The sequence below is a fragment of the Pan paniscus genome, chromosome 15 (assembly GCF_029289425.2).
Source record: "Pan paniscus chromosome 15, NHGRI_mPanPan1-v2.0_pri, whole genome shotgun sequence".
Lineage (NCBI taxonomy): Eukaryota > Metazoa > Chordata > Mammalia > Primates > Hominidae > Pan > Pan paniscus.
The window spans coordinates 71,701,754-71,719,716 of record NC_073264.2 but is presented as its reverse complement, the minus strand read 5'-3'; the positions used below and the strand labels follow the sequence as shown (position 1 = coordinate 71,719,716).

At 40.0% G+C, this 17,963-nt stretch overlaps 1 protein-coding gene across 2 annotated transcripts; it reads left to right on the top strand.

The window, feature by feature from the left end:
* The first annotated feature begins 221 nt into the window (after positions 1-221).
* On the top strand, positions 222-17,359 carry MED6 (mediator complex subunit 6). 2 transcript variants are annotated; one of them, XM_014347639.4, is made up of 8 exons: positions 222-380; positions 3,831-3,990; positions 4,906-4,997; positions 8,230-8,312; positions 8,620-8,728; positions 10,217-10,332; positions 15,801-15,828; positions 16,646-17,359. In XM_014347639.4, the coding sequence occupies exons 1-8, from the start codon at positions 359-361 to the stop codon at positions 16,774-16,776; spliced, it is 741 nt and encodes a 246-aa protein (XP_014203125.1). In that variant the 5' UTR covers positions 222-358; the 3' UTR covers positions 16,777-17,359. The 2 variants fall into 2 exon arrangements, with proteins under 2 accessions (XP_014203125.1, XP_008976082.1); XM_008977834.5 differs by lacking the exon at positions 10,217-10,332.
* The last annotated feature ends 604 nt before the right edge of the window (positions 17,360-17,963 follow it).

Sequence of the window (17,963 nt, the reverse complement as noted above, 5' to 3'; positions counted from 1 at the left end):
TCCCAGTAATCCGCCCTCCCGTTCTCCTTCTTTGGCCCATCCCTCTTCTAGTCTTTCCCTGCTCCCCTGCACCAACCTTTCTGCGTCCCGTCCCCTCCCATCCCCTCCCATTCCCCTACCCCACCCCACCCCATCCCACGTTTCCCGCCTCCCGCGCCTCTCCCGCTTTCCGCCCCCTCGCCTCTCCTCCCCTCCCACCCGCACCTCCACCCCCTGCCTCTCTCCTGCCCGCCCCGCCCCCTCTTCCGCTCTACGTCCCTCCTCACCCATGCGCACTCTCTTCAACCCGCTGCTTCCGGCGGCCTAGGCTTACGTTTACTTTGCGCCGGAAAGAGAACCTGTAAACGCTTTCGGAATTATGGCGGCGGTGGATATCCGAGGTATACTGTATTGCTATATTTTGTCTCTTGATTGTCTATGGACTAGTTTGGGATGTTATAGCTCGCGGTTTCAAGGTTTAGGTTCCTTTGTGTGAGGTCTCAAGCTTTTTTGAGTGGTTTTTGTGGACAACCCAAGGCTGTGATCTAGCGAAACGTTGACGAGTTTTTTTTTTTTTTTTCTAAGTTCTTGGAGCGTCTCTTGGAAGCGTCGGAGAGAAGGGGTTGGAAGAAGCTCTGGGTTTTGAACTTTCAGAGCTGGAGTTTTGTTCTACACACGTATCTCTGCAGCAACATTAGGGCTATTCTATTGGAGTGAAGGAATGGCGTTTAGGCAGAGAAGGGAATGGGGTAATAAGCCAACTTGATTTGATTCATCTCTTGGGACTTGGCATGGTGGCTGCCTAATTCTTTAGACCGCGCCACACGGGTCCCTGAGCATGAATCCCAGATATTTTCTTTTTTTTTGAGTCGATAATACTTTACATCGAACGTCCAGCAATTATTATGGGCAGGGGTCGTATTTTTTTCACAGCTGAACTGTAGAGGTACTCAAATATTGAATCAGTCAGTGAATAAATGTATGGAGATGTCACCCCTTAACTGCTGCTTGATCTTGGGGAGCATGTAGAGTTGTTTTTGTGTATATAGTACTTGATTTTTAAAGGGAGATGTTTGAGATGCCTTTTTTTAATATTAACTGGATTGAGGTCTAACACATTTATTACAAATATTCTCATTTATAGTTGTCTGGCGATCTGCAGCACTTCTGGATCATGATTTTACATACGTGTCTTTCATTATTTATTTCATCACTTGCTGATGGTTAGAATGCTGTTAGAATGCTTGGGCTATGTCAACATGTTGCCTTGCTACAGAATAAAAAAAAGAAATATTTAGTTTATAAAATGTTTTACTTATAATTCAGATTGTTAGGATCATGGCAAAGACTCTAAAATAAGAGTGTGTTTGGTGTGTTAAAGGAACAGCAAGGAGGTCAGTGTGGCTGGAGGGTAGTGAGAGAGGATGTGGGAAGGAGATGAGGTCAGAAAGGTGTTGAAAGCTATGATAAGGTCTTTGGCTTTTCCTCTGAGTAAAACGCAGAGCCATTGGAGGGGTTTCCATCAGAGGAATGATGTGATCTGACTTTTTTTTAGGACTACATTGGCTGCTGGGAACAGTGTAGGAGGGCAAGGGTAGAATTAGGAAAACCAGTTAGGAGGCCATTTCTGAAAATGTTATTTCCTGGCCTGTTGTGTATTTGGTTATTGCATGATCCAGTTATGATGAACTATCTAAATGGTCTATACTAATTATTTGGTTATTAACGCACTTCATCTGTCTCCTCCTTTATTTTATAGCACACAAAGTACATTTTACCTTTATATAATTTTTCTCGGTTGAGTCACTTGGCTCAAAACTGCCTGTCACCTTGAATTAGGTCTGACTTCTTTGAAGATGCCTGAGGTAATGACAGTATAAGAGAGATTGAAGTTTTTCAACCAGTATTGTATAGGCATTTTGATGTTCATGATTTACACCTAGTGGTGTTCAGTACAGTCAGTGGTATGAAGCATCATGAAAGCCAATAGCCAATACAAGCTCATTTATTAAAAGTATCTAGCTCTATCATGTCTTTTTAAAAGCTATGATTTAATTCTATGCTAAATATGAAACCGTGTGGCTGTAGTTAAGGGAACTCTACTTCCTGTTTATCCCTTAGCTTTTACATCATTATCATCTCATCTACAATAATAGCTTCCTAACTTCTCTATCCCTAATTGAGAGATCTCAAACTGGTAGCTATAGATGTGTTCTCTTGGGCATACATGTTATTTAAAAATTTTGAATTCCTTGCCAGCATTAAGGATTTCCAATAGACTGTAAACTAGTTCAACCATTGTGGAAGTCAGTGTGGCGATTCCTCAGGGATCTAGAACTAGAAATACCATTTGACCCAGCCACCCCATTACTGGGTATATACCCAAATGACTATAAATCATGCTGCTATAAAGACACATGCACACGTATGTTTATTGCGGCATTATTCACAATAGCAAAGACTTGGAACCAACCCAAATGTCCAACAATGATAGACTGGATTAAGAAAATGTGGCACATATACACCATGGAATACTATGCAGCCATAAAAAATGATGAGTTCATATCCTTTGTAGGGACATGGATGAAATTGGAAACCATCATTCTCAGTAAACTATCGCAAGAACAAAAAACCAAACACCGCATATTCTCACTCATAGGTGGGAATTGAACAATGAGATCACATGGACACAGGAAGGGGAATATCATACTCTGGGGACTGTGGTGGGGAGGGGGGAGGGGGGAGGGATAGCATTGGGAGATATACCTAATGCTAGATGACGAGTTAGTGGGTGCATGGCACATGTATACATATGTAACTAACCTGCACAATGTGCACATGTACCCTAAAACTTAAAGTATAATAATAAAAAAAAAAGAATTTCCAATAAAAAAAAAGTCCTTTCTAAATTTTGAATCTTATCACTTCTTCACCTAATGAAATTATTCTCTAAAGATATAATATACTTTATATTTTTACACCTCTGTATATACATTCTCTCTGCTTGGAATTACTTTGCCCTTTTCTCTGTGTAAGTTTCTATTTATTCTTTAACATATCGTGCTAAAACCCACCTTCTCACCACATGAAAAATGATTTTCGTTTCCCCAGGTCCTCTGTAGTCTCGTAACACATTTCTTCATGTCTTTTTTTTTTGAGACGGAGTCTCGCTCTGTCGCCCAGGCTGGAGTGCAGTGGCGCGATCTCAGCTCACTGCAACCTCCGCCTCCTGGGTCCAAGTGATTCTCCTGCCACAGCCTCCCGAGTAGCTAGGATTACAGGTGTCCACCACCATGCCCGGCTAATTTTTTGTTTTGTTTTTTTTCTTTTTTTGAGACGGAGTTTCACTCTTGTTGCTCAGGCTGGAGTCCAATGGCGTGATCTCGTCTCACCACAATCTCCACCTTCTGGGTGCAAGCGATTCTCCTGCCTCAGTCTCCCAAGTAGCTGGGATTATGGGCATGCACAAACACGCCAGGCTAATTTTGTATTTTTAGTAGAGACGGGGTTTCTCCATGTTGGTCAGGCTGGTCTCAAACTCCCAACCTCAGGTGATCCACCTACCTCAGCCCCCTAAAGTGCTGGCATTGCAGGCGTGAGCCACCGCACCCGGCCAGAATTTTTTGTATTTTTAGTAGAGACAGGGTTTCACCATGTCTTTATCATAAGACTTAATCATGTTATTGCTTTCTTGCATAATCTCTTCTGTTACATCATGAGAGTGTGTTGGTTAGGATCTTTGTCATCCTTATATTCATAGTGCCTACTACATTTGATGTATAATAAATGTTTGTTGGATTGGATTCTTTGTATTTTTCTAATCCTTTATCATTTTGTTTTCTTTCCCATAGACAATCTGCTGGGAATTTCTTGGGTTGACAGCTCTTGGATCCCTATTTTGAACAGTGGTAGTGTCCTGGATTACTTTTCAGAAAGAAGTAATCCTTTTTATGACAGAACATGTAATAATGAAGTGGTCAAAATGCAGAGGCTAACATTAGAACACTTGAAGTAAGTTATTTTAAGAAGGTAGCACTTTTTCCAAATACAAGTTTTGCAATGAACAGTTCTTTCAAACTGTGGATCATGAAGTGCAGAGTAGAACTTTTAGAAGAAAAACTGGAGTTTTGTTTGGGTTTATGCAAATTTGACATGCAGGGTAACTATTAGTATTCACTTTTAACAGAGGTCTTTTCTGTATAACTTCATAATGTTTAATTACAATATAACAGGTTTAGATTTGGATCTGATGAGTGATTTTGGCAATGCTACTGTTATTCTCAACCAGGCAGCTATAATTATTGTCTCTTTTATATCTAGTTTATATTACAAAAGTATTTGAAACAACTGTTGATATAATTTTCCTGTTAGCTACATATTGAGGAGGAGCTTATAAAATTAAATATCTGTTATATTTTAAATGGCTTTTGTTATGGGGCAAATACAGCTATTGAGACAACTTATTGTTGCTTTTAAACATAATCTGTCAGGTAAAAAAATTTGTTGGGATGAGGATAAAGTTTTTGATGTTTTCTAGTTTGGTAGTATATATAGTTGTGTCTTCATGTTTATTTTTATATTTTGTATGTATTCGTAGATTTGGTCAGGAAGCATCATGGCATTTTGATTGCCTTTTTGAAACGGACACTCTTTGGTGTACTTTCCTGACTGAAAATACTTAGATTTAAATTTATAATACATTGTTGTAGAGAAATTTTGTTGTTTAGAAACAAATCTTACTTTATCTATATGCCACCTGTCTGGGAAAACAGCCAATTTTACTCAACAGCCAGATTATAACACCAAACATAGGCAGTTTTAATCCTATTTAAAGTGTTGCTGCATTTTTATATAATAATTTGAATGTCTTATAAAATTATTTGTAGGGCGTTTATAGATCTTTGGATGTCTGTGTTCTGTTTTCAGTCAGATGGTTGGAATCGAGTACATCCTTTTGCATGCTCAAGAGCCCATTCTTTTCATCATTCGGAAGCAACAGCGGCAGTCCCCTGCCCAAGGTAAAATGTGTAAACTTTAGGCATTGTTTTCTTTTTAAAATACCATAATTTATTTACTTCCTGACCTAACTTGTTTTTTTGATTGGTTTCTGTTTGGGGGGTCTCCAAGACCACATACATGTTCAGTACTATGCTGGAGGACTCACCAGACTTAGCATATGGTTGTACTTACAGCTAAGATTTGTTATGACAACACAGTAAGGGTACGCAGCCAGATTAGTACTGGAAAAAGACATGTCAGGTGGGGTCTGTAGGAATCCATGTGCAAGTTTCTTATGCTTTCTCTCTTGCTTGTGAAGGGCCACAGAGTGTGCCCTCCATCCAGCAGTGAAATGCAGCTGCATTCAATATGTCTGCTCAGGGAAGTCCATATAAGACTCTGAGCCAGGGATTTTTATAGAGGGTTGGTCGCTTGGACATCCTCTGCCCACCAGATTTTTAGATTTTCCAAAAGAAATCTGGTGTCTACTAGAATCACATTGTTTGTACAAATTGTCTGCAAAGGCTGATACAACCAGCCTAACTATCATATAGGAAATGTTTCAAAAGCCAAGTTCCACTAGTTGTATACTTGGATACCAGGACTCTTCGAGCACGCCCAAGGACAGCTCTTCAAGCACTAACAGTCAGAGCGACTCACTGCATCAAAGCTACCTCTTTCTGTGAGCACAGTTGGTATACCGACTGAACGTCAAGCATCCCAAGTAATTTTGTTTTGTTTTTTGACCTCTGAACTTTTTATTGGCCTCCTGCTCCTCAAAGGGTACCCTGCTTCTGCTGGCTTAATGTCTCAGAATTTTGATGTTGTTGGTCTCAGACACCACTCTGCCATCCATTACCTGGCGGGTGGGGTCTTTTGGATGGTTTGCATGGAGTTGCTGCTGTCCAGGGCATCACCAAGATTGAAGTCCTGGCTGTCTTCCAGCAGGCGGCGGTAGGTGGTGATCTCAGCCTACAGCTTGACCTTGATGTTCAGCAGGGCCTCGTACTCCTGGGCCTGGTGCTGCCTCTCTGCCCCGGCCTGTGCCAGCTCCAACTCCAGGTACAGCAGGATCCTGTTGAGCTGCTCCATCTGCAGGGTATAGCGGGCCTCCACCTCCCTCAGGCTGTTCTCCAAGCTGGACTTCAGATTTCTCGAGTCCAGGTCAGTCTCCAAGGACTGGACTGTACCTCTCAGCTCCGTGAGCATCACCTTAGCAACCCCAACCTTGGCAGACTGCATAGTGACCACTGTGGTGCTCTCCTCAATCTGCTGAGACCAGTACTTGTCTAGCTCCTCTCAGTTCTTCTGAGCCAGCTCTTCGTATTAGGATGTCTCCTGTGATCTTGGCGAGGTCCTGAGATTTGGGGGTATCTACCTTCATCATCAACCCAGAGCTGGCAGTCTGGGCTTGTAGGCCTTTACTTCCTCTTCACGGTTCTTCATGAAGAGCAGCTCCTCTTTGAGAGCCTCAATCTCTGTCTGTAGCTGAAGCCGAGTGACATTGGTGTCATTGACCTTGCAGAGCCCATGGATGTTGCTCTCCACAGACTGATACATGGCCAGCTCTGTCTCATACTTGACTCTATCAGCAGCAAGATGGGCATTGTCGATCTGCAGAACAATGTGGGCATTGTCCACAGTATTTGAGAAGATCTGAGTCCTCAGGTCCTCGATGGTCTTGAAGTAATGGCCCCAATCTCTGACCTGGGGTCCCTTCTTATCCAGGTGCTCCTGGATTTTGCTCTCTAGCCTCTGGTTCTCGGTCTCCAGGCTCCTCACTCTGTCCAGGTAGGAGGCCAGGCATTGAACCAGGGTAGGTTCAGGCTTTGCATGGTCTCCTCCTCGTTCTGGATGCCTCCCATTCCTGCTAGAACCCTGGCCATCCCATGGCCAGGCTCCTGTACCCCAAGCTGCCCTGGAAGCCGGTGGAGCGGGACACGGAGATCTGGGAACCAGAGCCTCCGGTGCCTGTATAGACGCTTGCCGTGCTGCTGACTGGCTGGGTGCCGCAGCTGGGCACCTGGATGGAGCCCAGGGACCAGTAGTTGGAGAAGGTGGAGTGAGTGGTGAAACTCATGCTGTCTGGGGAGGAGAGTGAGAGGACAGGACTCAGGCTTTGCTGATGACCACAATTAACTTTTTTTTCACCTCAGTCCACTGAGTTAATTCTTTTACAAAATGCATGGTAGATCTGGTCATATCAAATTAATAGAGGATCAGTTGAAAATCCTCAGTGATGCATTCAACTAAAAGCCTTGCGTGGGTTATACTACCTACTGAAAGCTTGGTTTAGAAACAACACTGAAGAGTGTAGAGTCCAGATTTGGTTTTGAATCAAAGAGCTAGACACCTTTTCCAGCGATGACCAGAAATTGAAGACATTAGAATCAAGCCAAGACCATGGATAAAGTCATACTGAAGAGAAGATTCAAGATAGGGGAGCCAGATGAGTGTTATTCTAGCTACATCTCTCAATTAGATACCCTCATTAAGACATTTATGGACAACCTTTAACTTGGCATTGTTTTCAGAGAATGACTTGATAAAGAAGTTGTGATTCTGGAATCCGAAATCAGTTACAAAATCAAAGATCTAGAGTCCCTGCCCAGAGTAAAAGAGAACCTTAGAACCAAGGCAAACCAGCGACAAGACAAGATTTCCATAGTGAGAGGATTCAAGGTGTAAAAATTACACAAGACGGCAGTAGCCTCACTAGCAGCTATCTTATTCCTTAGGACCCAGCACTGGGGCACAAAAGCAAGCTCATTGCATTTGATATCTTTACACTGGACCCCCCAGTCTGTCTTGCTCCAAGGTCTTACTCCCTTAAGTAAGGTTGACTGACAACAGTATTGGCATCTTTTGGGAACTCGTTAGAAATGCACTATCCCTACTGAATAAGAATCTAATTTTAACAAGGCCCCCAGGTAATTCAGATGCACATTAAAATTTGAGAAGCACTGCTAGAGGGCAACAGTGGGCATACTTTTTCTGAAAAGGGCCAGTGACTAAATACTTGGGGTTTGTGGGCCTTGTAGTCTCTGTGACAATGCTCAATTATTGCCAGAGCAGCCATAGATAATATGTAAATGATTGGATGTGGCTGTTTTCTAGTACAGCTTCACCAAAACAGTAATTGCTAAACCCTGCCTTATGGGAAAATGTCAGATTTTATTTCTTTTTATGAGAATCTGTTTAGCAGTTTGTGTCCATAGCTGTATTTATAAACCTTTTTTCCCACTGTTTTAGTTATCCCACTAGCTGATTACTATATCATTGCTGGAGTGATCTATCAGGCACCAGACTTGGGATCAGTTATAAACTCTAGAGTGGTAAGTGTCTTCACATTCTTTAAACACTAAAGAAAACTTTTAATTAGCTACCTTGCTTCCAGTAATCAAACTAGAGCTCCTCTGCCTTGTGTAAGTTGCTATAAAGTATTGACTATTAGAATGTCTTGAACTTTGGTTACTGTGAGCCAAGTCGGTGCTCAAAGTATATTTCATAGTCTCAATTATATAGTAATTTAGGTTCTGAAAAATAGGTTCTGTCTTTGCATATGTAATATTTTGTGAGTATTTACTTTGGAAAGTTTGGTCGACCTAATGATAAATTTAGAATTTATTTTCCTTTTACAAGCTTACTGCAGTGCATGGTATTCAGTCAGCTTTTGATGAAGCTATGTCATACTGTCGATATCATCCTTCCAAAGGGTATTGGTGGCACTTCAAAGATCATGAAGAGCAAGGTAAGTAGAACATCCATACCCTCCTAAAACACTTTTTGATCCTCTGAGAATGAAGCTGTTTTCTTTAGGAAAATGGCTGTTGATCTTTTCTAAGTGTGTTTCACTTTTTCATGGGATGATGGCTTTGTTGCAGCTGAGATTCATGTAACTAGATGTGGTAATAATAGCTTTCACATAGGAACAGATGCAAGTTCACTCTGTTAGGTAACTGGTAGTCTTTGTTAAGGTGATTCAAGGTTTTAAAATATTTGGGGCCAGGTGTGGTGGCTCACTCCTGTAATCCCGGCACTTTGGAATGCCAAGGCAGGTGGATCACCTGAGCCTAGGAGTTCAAGATCAGCCTGGGCAACATAGTGAAACCTGGTCTCTACAAAAAAAAAAAAAAAAAAAAAAAGGAACATAGGAGAGACAGTGGTGTGGAATGAGCAGAGATGATATTCCTTTCTTACCTGACTGTTGAGTTATCTTGGTATCTGGAACTCTTTATTCCTCCAGTCTTCAAAGCAGAGGAGATGAGAGAGATTGCTTTTTAGAGCCCTATCCCCAGATGGCCAGTCTGTTTTCTGATCTTTGCATCTCATCACCTCTTGTGGCTCCAGGTCCTCTAAGTTTCCATGTAATCTGCTACTGTCTTCATCATATTTTACTGTTCGACTACCTCCAGAAATGTGCCTGTAACAGCATACTTGTATTCTCCATTTCCTTTTCTGAGAAATAGCAAGTCAGAATAAATTACTGAGGGAAACAGCATTTGTATAGAATTCAGACCTGTATCTTCTTAATAGTAGGTATAAGCAGGAACATTTGATGAAGGAAAGTTTGCCTTTGTTGACTAAAATTGGCCCAGTGGCTCTTTTCCCCTACGATAACCAAGTGTTCGGAGTAACACTTATCTGGAATCCTTTGCTTAGAGACAGTTTCCCAATACACCTCCCTCCCAAGGGCAAATCCCACATGTGATAAACTTCAGAATTTCTCTTTCAGGTTCTTTTCTTTTTTGTCTTCATAATTTTCTGTTTTATTATTTTTTTTTAGTGAATTACAGTCTTAATAATTGAATATGGTAGCTTGAGTTTGTGAAACCTGCATTTCCATTTGTTGCTAGTAGGTTTTGTGAGAAAAGACCATTTAATACACTTAAAATAACAAAGGTAATTTCAAGCCAATAATTTGGATTGTGATTTAGGTAATTATGAAAAACTTTAGCTTTAAAACTCTTACGGTTGTGCGTGCTTATATACCAAAACTGAAGTATCTTTAAAAGACATATGTATCAGCTTAAGTGTTAGAATTTAACTTCAGTTAAGAGGGAGAGTTAACAACACTTCGTATATGTGCTGTGTTTACCTTATTTTGGGAATTATCTTTGGTATAGCAGCCATTAAAAATAATGAAGTTTGGGTATATTCATGGTGGATAAAGATTTGTAAAATATGAGACACCAAACTAAGTAGGCAATGTTTTGATTTGGACTTCGTATTTTAATAGATAAAGTCAGACCTAAAGCCAAAAGGAAAGAAGAACCAAGCTCTATTTTTCAGAGACAACGTGTGGATGCTTTACTTTTAGACCTCAGACAAAAATTTCCACCCAAATTTGTGCAGGTAATGAGAATATGTGTGGTTAATCTTGGTTTGACACTTCTTTATGGCATATATATTAATTTTTAATTGAGAACTGTTTCAGATGTGACCTAAAAGTACAATTTTCCTCATTAGTTAAAAAATGATCTCTGTATCAAAGGAAAGGTTTCGAAAGACTTAATGGAAGAAATGGGTAAATGGAATGGAATTAACACTGTTTTGTGTTTCTTACTGAATCTTCACAAACTATGAGGACTGCATGTAGATAATATTCTCATTCAAAAGGTTGCTGAAAGTGTCACAAGTGGTAACAAAACTAGAATATGAAACTCATGCTCTTTTTACTCTATGTGCCACCTTCCAGCCTGATGTAGTAGATATCTGAACAACCTAAATGATAGAATAGTGAACACTTGTGTAACAAAAAGAACAGAACATCTGAGGTAGAGTGTTTGGCATAATAAACAGAGGAGACAGGAGTGATGAATAGAGATACCCTATGTTGGGGTTTTAAGTTATATGAATTCCACTGTGTGATTTGGAGGGGCAGGGAGATTTCTAACAGCAATAGCAAATCCACCTGCCATTCTACTAAATGAGCTTTTGGAGTCTAGTAGATATGGAATGGAATAGATGAATATGCTGTTCTCATGGCTAGTCTCAATTCTTCTGGACCTTTACAATGTACATACAAGATCATATACCCTGTTTTTGTTAGGAGCTCTTTAAGGAATTTTCAAGGGAAATTTTAAACTAATTGACATTTTTCACATGAGATGACTTTAGAACAGGCCTCCCGTTTTCTCTTCCCTGACTCTGCTGTAGTGAGAGATAGGTGCTATTGGAATTGTGGTGTAGTGGTGAAGAGAGCAGAGGACACAAGATGGAACTCAGGACAGGAAAGCCAGTTTAGAGGAATCTCATCAACTGTACTTGAAGATGGAACATAGTCTGTTGAATAAATAAATAAATGAATTATAGCTGTAGTAGGGTGATGAGTGACCTCTACAGAATGTAAGAAGTTAGGTGTAGTTGACCATTCATTTGGTGAGTACATAGTGTATGCTAGGTAGGCCAGGGGAAGACACCTAGACATGTGCTGTCCAGTACGGTAACCACGAGGCACATGTGACTATTAGCATTTGAAACACAGCTAGCCCAGATTGAGTTGTGATGTAAGTGCAGTATACATACTGGATTTCAGACTTGTATGAAAAAGAATGTATGTAAAATATCTCAGTAGTTTAAAAATATTGATTATATGTTGAAATAATATTTTAGGTATATTTGGTTAAATAAAATACATGTTTCTTTTTAAAAATGTGACAAGAAAATTTAAAATTACATGTATAGCTTGCATTTGTGGCTCACATTTCTTTTGAACAGTCGTGATCTAGAAAACGGTAATAGAACATGCAAAACCAGAAACATGAGTTAGTGAACATATGTTCAGAAACCAGAAGAATCCTCTGAAGGTTTACTCTGTGTTTGTGGAGGGGAAGAGTAATGGAAGATGAGACTTAAAAAATGGATTAAGGTCAGTTGAGAAGGATTTTGTATGCTATGCAAAGGAGCTGGGATTTAATCCTGGAGGCCTATGTTTCTTCTCTATTTTAAACTTACAACCCATTACCACTCCCATAAACATAACAGGCCTCCAGATGCATTCAGAGTTATTTTAAGTTTTAAACCAATAGCTATCATAACCAAAGGCAGACCAAACCAGGAGAAATTTTGTATAATGTTTTTCAAGTATATACTCTAGGAGTGTATTCTCACTAAAAACTCCTCTATCTCATCTTCAAGTGACTAGTTGAGAATTATTGCTGATGGTGATAAGGACCCATTGGGTATTTAAAAGTAGTTGCAAGGGAGTGGTGTAGTCAGTTTTGTGTTTTAGGAATGTAACTAGTAACAGTATGGGGGGGATGCTTAGCAAATCACATGTGAAGTTTGGAGTCAGGGCACTTAAATTGTGGAAAACTTGAATTCTGTGGCCATAGGATAGAGAGGAGACAGATTCAAGAGGTATTTCGAGTCAGGATTGCTTTAATTTGGTGGTTGGATTTGGAGAGATTGGACAAAGGGTGATTCTGGGGTTTTAGGCCTAGAATTAGACTAGGTATTGTTAACTAAAATTCAGAATACAGGGAAAGAAACAGATTTTGGTTGAAATAACAGTTGTTAGGGGTTTGGTTTTCATTGACCGACCTAAAGAACATTCGGTAGTTTGCTGTTGTATTTGAGTCCTGAGGTACTCCAGTGAAAGACAACTTTTTTTTTTTTCCCCCCTGGCTAGGGATGCTGCCTTGATTCTGTTTGCTGTCCTGTCCTGGTGAGCTAGGCTAGACGTTACAGAAAGCTCAAAGACTCTCTTGATTCTTAAAATAAAAACTCTTTACTTTATAGAAAAGTATGGTAATTTTAAAAACATGAAAGCAGAGAGAATAATTAAAAATGAAACCCCCTCTACCCTTTAGCCTGCCTCAACAGTTATCAAAATGGCCAAGCTTGTTTTATCTCTTCTTCCCCTACTTCCTCCCAATTATTATTATTATTATTATTATTATTATTATTATTTTTGAGATGGAGTCTCACTGTGTCGCCCAGGCTGGAGTGCAGTGGCACGATCTCAGCTCACTGCAAGCTCCACCTCCCAGGTTCACGCCATTCTCCTGCCTCAGCCTCCTGAGTAGCTGGGACTACAGGCACCTGCCACCACACCCGGCTAATTTTTTGTATTTTTTAGTAGAGATGGGCTTTCACCGCGTTAGCCAGGATAGTCTCAATCTCCTGACCTCGTGATCTGCCCATCTCGGCCTCCCAAAGTGCTGGGATTATAGGCATGAGCCACCGCGCCCGGCCCCTCCCAATTGTTTTTAAGCAGACTGCAGATTTCATATCATTTCAGTGAGTTTTTTACCTTTTTCTTTTAAAGGTTTAGCCACATTCATACTTATATCATCATATTCCTGAACCATTTCTTTTACCATCCAAGGGCCAAAAACCAACTCCCAAAGATAGAGTATATCCAGCTCTGTGTAACATAACTAGGAGAAAGATGGCTTTCTCTAGAACTATTAATAATCTTTTTGCTTTTCCTAACAAAAATTTTTCCAGCCTCAGATCTAGAGAAGAAAATAATCTACTTCAAGTCTCCCAGAACTTCTTTTAGCTCATATGAACTCCTCTTTACCCATTGCATCCTCCAGAACTACCTGTAGTTCGGATAAGGATACAGCAGGTATTCCTACTAATCAGTTTTATCGAGCAATTGGGCTTGTGGTACCCAGGGATGTTGCCCCTGTAAGGGGATGCTCAGGAGAATATTGGAGAAGTCCTGTCTGCTTCTTTGAAGCTCCTTTTTCCATATTTTAATTCTTGTTACTGCTGGAAGTTGCACTAATACTGATGTGATGAGAGTTTCGGTCCTTGGAGCCTTTTATGAGGACTGTCTTTTTATTGCTGGTTTTAGAAGCTGCTAGAATACCATAGGATATTACTTCAACTAGGATTATCTAAACCAAAGCCACCTGATTAAATTTGCTCCAAGAAGTACTCTTGTTATATATCCCCATCTCAGACCATGTTCTACTAGTCTGGCAGGATTTACTAGAAAAGATTAGATAGTGTATTATGTTGGGTAAATAATGACATTATTCCAATGTCCAAATATAGTTCAGTGTCCAATATAGTTTAAATGTAGTTCAATGCTGACAGCAGAAAAATCCCCCTTTTCAAATTTTTTACTCTCCTCAATGTTCCTCCCTATGTTTCCTCTCCTATTTTAAAGAAAAACAATTTATTCCCTCAAAATTACTTTGGACATGTTAAGTATTGATATTTTCACAAGATAATGTGATATGTGGCTTTGTTGGGGGTTCTCATGACGACTCCCGTATTTGGGGATTGCTAGCAGGACTCAGAGGACTCAGCATGTAGTTGTACTCAGCTAAGATTTATTGCTGTAATATAGCAAGGATATATATAGCCAGATCATAAGGGAAAAGGACACAGCAGAGTCTGGAAGAATCTATGTGCAGGCTTCCTTATACTTTCTCCTTCCCTTAAGAGGTTACACAGAGTGCACTCTTCTCTCAACAGTGAAAATGCAGCAACATACGTGTGATATTTCTGCCCAGGGAGATCCATTAGAGACCTGGTACCCAAGGTGTGTTTTTGGAGTTGGGGGAGCTCTTCATGTAGGTATCCTCTATCTGGCACATACCAAAATTCCACAACCTCTGAAGAAAGCAGGTATTCAGCCTAAATTGCATTGTTTGTACAGTCTAGGCACAGTGAGCCACTATTACCAGGGAATGGTGGGAACCCTCCAAAAATCCAAGTTTCTAGACACTAGCCAAGGGCCAACCTTGCAAGCAGGCCTTTCTAAGTATAGCAGCCTCAGGCCTTCTGTGGTAACCTTTTTATTGCACAGTGGATAATAATGTGAAGCTCAGTTTTGGTCTTGTTAAGTGTAAAGATTCCCAGGACTTGCAGTTGGAGTAGGATAGTTGGCAGTTGTCAGCATGAACCTGGAACATGTAATATCAGAAAATTTTGTAGTTGTTAGAAGTGGGAATAGGTAAGAAGGCCTAGGGAGGGCATGTAAATCCAGAAAGATTCAGCACACAGATGGAGGCATTAGAAATGAAGAGACTGCTTTTTTCTTCTAAGGTGATATGGAAGTAATAAGGTATTTTAAATATATATGTGTATATGTATATAAAGTTATAATAAGTTTGAAGGTAGATGGTAAGGAAGTTGGTGGTGTTGGCATCCTGGTTTTGTTGTTGTTGTTTTTAAACATGGGAGACAGTGTCATCGGATGAGGGGTAGAAGAAGACAAGAATGTCGTAGAGCATTTAACTTGGGGAATGGGGCAAAGGAGATGACAGAGCTTAATCAAGTGAAAGAATTGCTTGCAGAGTGAAGGACCTGACCTTGTTTCTAACCTCTAATGCTCTTATCTTTTTTTCCTATAGATTGGTTTTTAATAATAGACTCATCAGAAATCTCTTTTCCCTCCAAATTTCCCATGCCTGCCAACTTTAAAAGTCATGGTTCATCCATACTTCATTCTCCCTTCCCATAAGTCATAACCCCTAAGGAAATAAGACTCTGGAGTATTGAAAGACTTATTATTTCTTCCCATTGGATTCTACTGAACTGCTTTTTATAAAGCATTGTAGCCTGGGCGTGGAGGTGGAAGTCTTTGTTAAATGTTCAAGTGTTTTTGTGGTTGGTTGACTATCTTGTTCTAGTTTTTGATTTGTATCTTTTCTGGAATGGGGAATAAGAAGTAGAAAATGATAAATTTACTTTATAGTACATACATAGTAGCTTTTCTTCACAAAGTCATTTGAAATGTAATTTGGATGAAGCTTTCATTTTATTAATATGACATCAGGAAGAAGAAATTTTGCCAAGTTGACCTGTTTTCTTTTTTTTCCTCTTCCTCTCCCTCCCTTTTTTCTAAAAAATTATAGCTAAAGCCTGGAGAAAAGCCTGTTCCAGGTATGGTTCATGTAATATTCTTATTACGCTTGAAATAAGGTCAAACAGCTTGTAAATCAATAACAACTATAGCATGTGAAATGAGCTGTGGTCATTTTGTCCTTCTAGAGCTGGGGCTGGGTCTCATTGGAAGAAGAATTGTCTTGGGTCACACATAAAATAACACTAATGATGGCTGATGAGCTGAAAAAAAAGAAAAAAAAAGTCTCATAATGTTTTAAGGAAGTTTACAGATTTGTGTTGGGCCACATTCAAAGCCATCCTGGGCCTCATGCTGCCCGTGGGCGGTGGGTTGGACAGTCTTGTTCTAGAGTCTCCCATTGTAGTTTTTTACTCTTAATCTTTGAGATCTGCTGAACTGTCAGCAGGTGGTGCCATTGTGGTAGTGATTGTGGTAGTGAAAAGATGAATTGGGAGGGAAAAAGTAGGTATTGAGGAGGTGTGAGGAAGCCACTGTAATTCGAGGTTTCTTCATCAAATCTGTATTTTTACACAATGATGTTTTCTGTTACATTATTGAAAACAGGTATTGAACCATCATGGTACTGGGTTAGAATAATTATATATCTTGTTTTTACATACTGTCTTACTTAAATGCTATGTAGTTTTGTCTAGTATCATTAATTTCCTTGAGTTATCAGGTTGTTAGGTTTGTAACTGGGTTCTTGTATACATCTGCCTGGGGAAACAGCTAGATCTAGAACTTGAGATAAGCAGTTAAAAATGAATTTGAAAATGTGAGCCATTCATATTAACCATTTATCTCATTCCCCCCACCCATATCTCCCTCCCAAAAAAATCTACTTTTGATATCTAGTGGATCAAACAAAGAAAGAGGCAGAACCTGTACCAGAAACTGTAAAACCTGAGGAGAAGGAGACCACAAAGAATGTACAACAGACAGTGAGTGCCAAAGGCCCCCCTGAAAAACGGATGAGACTTCAGTGAGTACTGGACAAAAGAGAAGCCTGGAAGACTCCTCATGCTAGTTATCATACCTCAGTACTGTGGCTCTTGAGCTTTGAAGTACTTTATTGTAACCTTCTTATTTGTATGGAATGCGCTTATTTTTTGAAAGGATATTAGGCCGGGTGCGGTGGCTCATGCCTGTAATCCCAGCACTTTGGGAGGCCAAGGCGGGTGGATCACTTGAGGTCAGAAGTTCAAGACCAGCCTGACCAATATGGTGAAACCCCGTCTCTACTAAAAACACAAAAATTAGCCGGGCGTGGTGGCGGGCGCCCGTAGTCCCAGCTACTCAGGAGGCTGAGACAGGAGACTTGCTTGAACCCGGGAGGTGGAGGTTGCCCTGAGCTGATTATCATGCTGTTGCACTCCAGCCTGGGCGACAGAGCGAGACTTTGTCTTAAAAAAGAAGAAAAGATATTATTCCCATCATGATTTCTTGTGAATATTTGTTATATGTCTTCTGTAACCTTTCCTCTCCTGGACTTGAGCAACCTACACACTCACATGTTTACTGGTAGATATGTTTAAAAGCAAAATAAAGGTATTTGTATATATTGCTTCATCATGACTTTTTTCTTCATCATAACTGATATTTTTCAGATGCACTTTGAAGACACAAAGGATGTTAAAGTAGTAACTAAGCATATTTCTTTTTGTTCAGTTACATAATCCTCAGTATTAAACAGTTGCTGACATTTTGGAAGATGAAGAAAAGGAAAAACCTCACTCACCAATACCATTACCCTATAAATACTGTAACAGTGTTGTGAATTTTAATCTTATTCTGTGTGTAGATACTTCTTTTTTCAATAAAGAAAAGGAATTTTATTTTTTTTAAAGTTATGGAGGCTGAGAAGTCCAGCATTGATTGGCTCCATCTGGTGAGGGCCTTCTTGCTGGTAGGAAGTCTGCAAAGTCCCTAGGCAGCACAGGGTATCTCATGGCAAGGGGGCTGAGTGTGCTTGCTGCATGTAGATGCTTTTAAAACTGTACTTTAATCATTCCTTTCGTACAATTTTACTTTATTATATCTGTTGTAAGCTTTTCCCCATGTTTATGTAGTTTTTATAGACTGTTTTAGTGTCCGAATTTCTGTAAATGATTGTATCTCAGTTTTCTTTCTGTCTTATATTTGGGATTTTTTCCCAGTTTACATTATTTTAAAT

What these genes read in the sequence shown, in the direction of transcription:
- MED6 (XM_014347639.4), top strand. Translation starts at nt 359, where the DNA reads ATGGCGGCGGTGGATATCCGAG. An exon ending in CTAACATTAGAACACTTGAA is followed by an intron (nt 3,991 to 4,905) that starts GTAAGTTATTTT and finishes TTCTGTTTTCAG; the next exon opens with TCAGATGGTTGGAATCGAGT. An exon ending in CAAAGATCATGAAGAGCAAG is followed by an intron (nt 8,729 to 10,216) that starts GTAAGTAGAACA and finishes GTATTTTAATAG; the next exon opens with ATAAAGTCAGACCTAAAGCC.